The sequence below is a fragment of the Ursus maritimus genome, unplaced genomic scaffold, assembly GCF_017311325.1.
Source record: "Ursus maritimus isolate PB19 unplaced genomic scaffold, ASM1731132v1 scaffold_1, whole genome shotgun sequence".
Classification (NCBI taxonomy): Eukaryota; Metazoa; Chordata; class Mammalia; order Carnivora; family Ursidae; genus Ursus; species Ursus maritimus.
In genome coordinates this window covers 65970419-65977168 of record NW_024423343.1, presented here as the reverse complement: position 1 = coordinate 65977168, position 6750 = coordinate 65970419, and the positions used below count along the sequence as shown (strand labels likewise).

The 6750-nt window shown below is 43.9% G+C and overlaps 1 protein-coding gene across 1 annotated transcript; it reads right to left on the bottom strand.

Annotated features, from left to right (window-relative positions):
- Positions 1 to 2003: 2003 nt before the first annotated feature.
- FIGN (fidgetin, microtubule severing factor) lies at positions 2004 to 5345 on the bottom strand. Its single transcript, XM_008687036.1, has one exon. The coding sequence runs from the start codon at positions 5343 to 5345 to the stop codon at positions 3099 to 3101; it is 2247 nt and encodes a 748-aa protein (XP_008685258.1). The 3' UTR covers positions 2004 to 3098.
- Positions 5346 to 6750: the final 1405 nt, after the last annotated feature.

The following is a 6750-nucleotide window of genomic DNA, read 5'->3' as shown; positions in this document are numbered from 1 at the left end:
ACCTTACCTTCATTAGTAGCCTTCTCCAAATTCTTAGCAGTCAAAAAGAGGCCACGAGTACGAAGCCCGCTTACTCAGTCGTACTATCACTGATCGTACACATTTACTTCTCAGGATGTGGCACCCCACCCCCACCCAAGCTCCAGAAGCGATGGTCAGAAAAGAGCTCATTATTAGGCTAGTCCATAGAAGAGCTCGTAATGCTGCCATGCGGAATCAAAGAATCACAGGATAGCACTATCTACTCAAAGGTCAGCCTTATCTCCCCCAACAGATCTTCATTTCTTCAGCATGCCCAATTTCCCAAGAGATCAAATCCAAGAATTCATGAGGCTAAATGAAATTCACACAAGACTTCAGCTTCTGCCTAAATACATGGATTTTTGACCACTCATATCTCAAAGTAATTTTTAAGTCACTTAAAGCTAAAAGCCAATATGTATGACTTTAATTTATTTGCAGTTTTATAAATGAGCATAAAACACAATAGTGCAGTCATATTTGGCATTAACTCTTACTAGCCACAAAAATGTGGGTCAATATTGGATTTTCCAAAGTTGTCTAAATAAGACTGGGTTTGTCAAAACTTGCCAGTTGCTTTCAAGTGAACACAGCATGTTGGCGGAAATGAAATGTAATGTCTAAAAGACAGAAAATAGGTCAGCACTGTGCAAAAGTAAACTTGTCAGTGAGATCAATATGAACCTACAAGTTAATGGGGATATTAGAATTCCCTTACAATAAGAGATGTGCAGGGTAGAGCCAGGACACGATTATAGCATTTATTCACTCGTGAAAAGCAGAGGACGTATTTAAATATTATTTTTTGTATCCTTAATGAAAGGCACTGCTTTTTAATATGGAATATTTATATGTAAGCACAGTTTTAATTGATAGAATATCACAGTAAATTAAATTTTGGTTCATTTGCTCAGTTTTTTGCAACATGAAAAATACGAAAAAAGGGGAGTAATGATCAAGCATCATAAATTTCAGAAATACGATGAAGTCCTTCATTAGCTTTCTCTATGTTAAGTGTTTCAGAGAATTTGACATTGTGAATTTTTGAAGAAAAAAAAAACAATAACAGAAAGCTTTCTTGGGGCTTCTCATTGCATTTATTTAAATTTTTAAAAAATGTACATCACTTTTTGAATACATAAAATGCCAGTGCTTTGCAACAGTTTTGTTACTGCATCTCTCAACTAAAAAAAAAAAAAAAAAAAGGAAGGAAAAAAAAAAAAAAACAGGAAAAATACATTCAAAAAGCCAGGCTGTTCTGCTTATGCATGGGCAGTGGCTTTGGAAAGCTACAGCCTACACTGTCTGTTCAGAGGCATTGCCGAACATCAGTTAGCTATCAATGAAAAGTTGCACATAAAGCATTAAAGGATACAAAGAACAACTTGGGGGGGCGGGGAGCAGGGGAAGAATGGGAAATTAAGAAAAATGCCCCAGATTCTAGGGTGGGGGTGGACTCAGGTGGAAGCAAGCATGAAGACCGATGTTTCTGGAAACTAGATTTATGGGAAAAGGGAGAAAACAAAGTAACGTGTTTGACAAGGTGTAGTTGTGTGTGTGTGCGTGTGCGTGTGCACATGCGCACGCACGTGTGTGTGTGTGTGTGTGTGTCCATTTCCAATTTTCTGTTTTACTCTCCAAGAGAAATGTAACAAAACTGAGGTAGAAATGAATGTGGGAGCACTACAGCCCAGAAGATTTCAAAATGAGAAGCAAAATTGCACTGAGAAGAGAGGAGTCAAAAAGGAGAGGGGATGTAGATGTTCTTTGTGGATATAGAGAAGTTGATTGGTCGGTTTTTGTATTTGTTTGTTTTTGCTTGCTATCTTCTGCATTCTATCAAATAGCACGGCAAGCCTATAAGCTAGATTAGTGAATAGAAGGACACCATTCCCAGCAGTTTTAAGAGAGAATTCGCAAACCACCACCACCACCACCACCGCCACCACCACCACCACCACCGCCACCACCACCACCAGCTATGCAGTAAAAGGCAGTCCTAGTTTTTAGGTACTGTGACTTTCAGGGCCCTAAGCAGGTCTTGTGGCCGAGTGTTCTAGACACTAACATGAACTGAGTGAGTAGCTTTCCATTAACCAGTGTACCTTTTAAGAACATTTTCACTTCATTATCAAGGAGCAATGTATGAAGAACTCTTGCAGTTTTTGACATAAAGAATTATTCTGCTCTGGTTAATTCCCCATAATTAGTAAAAGAATCTTTTTAAAAAAAAATCCTTCCATTTCTACTTTAAATTGTAAATATTCAGTTGTATCACACGTCAGTATTTTTCCGGATACATTCAAAGTAATTTTCCTTGCTATTTTCCAATTGTTGAGGTAAACATACATTTTTAATATAAAGTAACATTGAAGCCTATCCCATTACTCTCAGCAGTACATAGTGCTTTCAACACATTCCTTTGAGGTACTGTACAAATCACAATCGCTTTCCTGAGTTTTTGCAGACAAGAACATTAAAAGAAATGAACTGCAGAAATTAAGGTCCAGATTACCGTTACCCTGTTTTACCTGTTCTTAGCTTAATACTGCAGAACAGACAGGATTGAGGAATACTGTTGCTCTTAAAATGGCAAAAATCTGGTTTTCTGTCGTCACACAACCGTTCATCTCTTTAGTCCAATAATGTTTGAAGTTAAAGCTCTTTATATTAGCACATGCCACCAATGTAATTGTGAGGCAAACAAAAAATAAAGCACCACTCCAGGCACTTGACAGCAACTAAATCTCGAGAACAGCAGAATGGAATCAACACACGAGGTTCATGTCCTTCTGAAATCAACACACTTGCACCTTGCTCCTTGGTGAGTGTTGTCTAGCTTGAACCGGACTGAGCATCAGCAGATGCTTTCTGTCATCTGGGGCTCTCAAATCAGAAGCTCTCATTTGATGCGTTTTTCCTCCAAATCTACCCTGACTCTAAAGATGCAACTCAATCGTCATCTTCCCCAGTACCCTTTGCGATTTAAACACTACTGGAAAGGGGCTCTATACCCTATGTAGCAGGTTTTATGCGTGTGTGCCAACATTCATTACATTTTTTTTTTAAAGAAGTTATCACTGACTGCAACCAAACATTTTGTTCCATTCAACATACATATCAAGCTCTTTTTGAGATATGCTAGGCTGAATCTTGCAGAAAGCATTTTCAAAGTCTTGATATGTAACGGGCCTCAACTGGCTGGGCATGATGGCTGAAAGGTCTGTGGCTGGCATGGCATGGAGGGGGCCCACCGCTGCTTCCTGACACAAATGAGCCACGTCTAGTCCAGAAAAGCCTTCTGTGCGCTGGACGAGCAGTGCAAACTCCTTGTCATTGAGACAGTAATTGTGCTGTGAGAGCAGTTGTACTATTATCTGGTGCCTCGCTGTGCTGTCAGGAAGTGGGATTAAAAGTCGTTTCATGAAGTACCTCCGAAGAGATTCATCTATTTCTTCTGGTTTACTGGTGGCACAAATTACTACGATTTGGTCCTCAGCTGAAGTTAGTACAGTGTCCAGCTGCATCAGAAATTCCGTTCTCATCCGATTGACTGGACTGTGTTCCTCGCTCACTTGAGAGGAGAGAAGCATGTCAATGTCACTGACAAAAATCACCGACGGCTGGCGACACCTGGCCACGAGAAAAGAGGCGTGGATAATTTTTTCGGCTTCTCCTAACCACTTGGCAACGAGTCCAGAACCGGCGATTTTGAAAAACGTGGCCCCCAGCTGACTAGCTATGCATCGGCCCAATAATGTTTTGCCTGTTCCCCGAGGTCCAAATAAAAGGATGCTCCGAGGTGAGGCCGTCAGTCCACTGAATGCGTCTGACCTCAACACTGGCCATAAAACCTCCTCCTTAATGACGGCCTTTACCAGGTCGAGACCAGCAATGTCATTCCAGTCCACCGGTGGTCCTTGGGTGATAATCTCGTTGGTTACCAGGTCAATGAGGTGCGTGTCAGTATTCTTCAGTTGCTCGTCCACAGAGTGGTCGGATGAGGTAGCTGCACGGAGGCCAGGGCCTTGCATTGGGTGAGAGAGCAGCTGCCTGTGCTCGTCCCCATGCTCACTCATTACCGGCGACGTGTACTTCCCAAAGGATTCGCTGGATCTTGAGCCCAATGAATTTTTAGCAGTACTATAGGAAGGAGGGGTCAGAGCCCTGCTGGACTGGCTGCTGAATTTCCTTTGCTGTTCAGAGGACATTAGCTGCTTCGTTGGCTTAAATGCTAAGGATGATGTTTCAGCACTTCTGTCAAAGCCATTCCCCCGATTTGAGTTTGAAATGCTGTTGTCGGGCATTCTGTACATAGGACTCTGTGTCGATCTCTGTTGGCCATAGCTGTAATTTCCGTAACTGGAGTCCATATCTCCTTGCCCTGCCATATAGAAAGCCTTCCTTTTGAGAGAACTTGCCGAACTGTTTGTCAGAGCCGAGGGCGCAATGGGTGTCAAACCGTGACCCTGGTAGGTGTAGCCAGGAACAGTGGTGGGGGGCAGAGGGGTAGGAGCAGGGATTCCTGAAGGCAGGTACGCTGAAGGAGGAGGGGGTGCACCGCCAGGGCTGTACCCGGATCCCACAGCAGTCTGAGGAGGGTAGCTAGCAGAGGGATAGCTGTAGCTGGAGAGGTTCGAGGTCCCATTGTAGCCTGGGACCAGGGCTGGTGGTGGTGGCGGCGGCGGCGGGGGCTGGAGGAGCCCAGAGCTATGCAAGGGAGAAGGGTGCGGCGAGGGAAGTGCAGGTGCTGGCTGGCTACTGTAAGTAGAATGCAGGTACGAGCCGTTGTATCCTGGGGCATATTCCTGAGACGGGAGCCCTGCGTGGAGACTAGGGACGGTGTGGCTCCCGCAGGTACTACTGGAATAACTCGGTTCTGTCAGGTTGCTGGCCACCCCAGGAGAGCTCCCTATACTTGCAGAGACGTCTGCCGGAGGGAGGGCTGAACTGACTCCAGCTTTGCTGGCCGCGATAACATCCGGGACACAGTTCATGGGATAAACCGCTTCGGAATTCAAGGAAGGCTGCCAGGGTTCGCTTTCATTTTTCCGACCGTTCACGAGGCCTGATGGGGCATCGGAGTAGTTGCTGAGTACAGGCCGGTCCACGGGGCCCTCTAAAATGCCAGAATACTTCTCTGCGTATTTTTTGAGTAGGTTGGATGCAGTCAGAGCAGAAATGTCATCGTTGGCCCAGGCGTACTGATAGGTGCGCTGCAAATGACCTCTGTAGGCTTCCACTTTGTGGGCAGGAGACCGAGTGGTGGAGGTGATGTCAAAGTGCTGCTCTGGCCACTGGGCATGCTCCGGCGTCCACTGCATCTTCAAGCCTGCGGATTTGGGGGGACGAAAGTTAATTTACTGAGATACTCGTCAGAAGTGTGAGAGCTTTCCCCCTACCTTCACGTGTTACCTATTATCTTCCATTAATGCTGGAGACGTGACAAGGAAGCCCCATAGGGTGTGACGTCCATTGTGACCTGGACGGCAGGTACACTTTCAAACGGACCGGATTTCGTCCCGGATACAAAGTAAACCGAATTTAAACCAAAACTCAGTAGAAGACCTCATTCTCTGTTCATTGTTAAGTGATAAACAAATTGATTTCTGTTAAGCCTGTCGAGTTACTCGCTGCACACACACAGGAACACATATATATGTACACACACAGTCCTGTCAAATTAGAACAGGTTCTTACAATGAAACGTGCATATCTTTTAACTATCGGGAACGGGATACTATTAACATGTGCAATATCTAGCCGTCCTGTCTCTTCACATCAGAGTTTCTGTTTTATATTTTAACCAATATAAAAATGAGACACAGCTGACAGATCACATCTAGGACCCCTCTCTTATTTGGTACTGAACACCTAGTTAGCACAGTATAATGCTCCCTGCGCAGAACAATATGACACAGACATAGCAGGTCATTCCATAATCCAACTCTCATCTAAAGTGCTCCACGACAGTTTCAAATCTGCTTCGTGGAGTGCAGCAAAGCAATCTCCCAGGCAGCGCTCCATCGCTTTCATCGCACAAAGCCTACAACTCGGTATGAATTACAACTGGCTCCTTTCTGCCTCTCAGTTGTTGTTGAGTCTCTGAAAAAAAAAAACAAGCATCACTTGTCTGTCGGTCTTCCAGCTGGCATTCTCCCTCCTTCCCCTATAATCCTTCCCTCTGCTTTACAGCCTCCAAGTACTAAGATGGGAGAATATATATACATATATACATATATATACACACACACACACACACACACACATATCTTTACATATACCTATTATGTGTGTGTATATGTATGTATATATATACACATATATACATATATATATATATAGGGGGTGGAGAGGGAGAGAGAAGGAGAGAAGAGGGAAGGAAGAAAGGAAGGAAGGAGTGCACGCAGGCAGGGAGGGAGGAAACAGGTGAAAGGGAGTATAAGAATAGAGAAGAGGGAGAGAATCTGGATGGTCTTTACATTTCTGTGGGAAGCAGTGTGTGTGTGGCATACACTCAAGGAACACAGCTAGATAATGAGATGCTATGGGTAATTCTATCACCTGCTAGATTACTAACCGAAGCAAGGTGACTTAAGTAGCAAACTGTAAAACAAGAGTATTTTCTCAGTTAGAATCAGAGAATCATTTAAATGTTACAGTTTGAAGAGACCTTAGAAATTACCTTATTTCACAGATTAGGGAACCACTACCCAACGGGATTTAGAA

Excerpts from the sequence above, each read along its gene's own strand:
- FIGN (XM_008687036.1), bottom strand. The coding sequence starts at position 5,345 with ATGCAGTGGACGCCGGAGCATGCCCAGTGGCCAGAGCAGCACTTTGAC.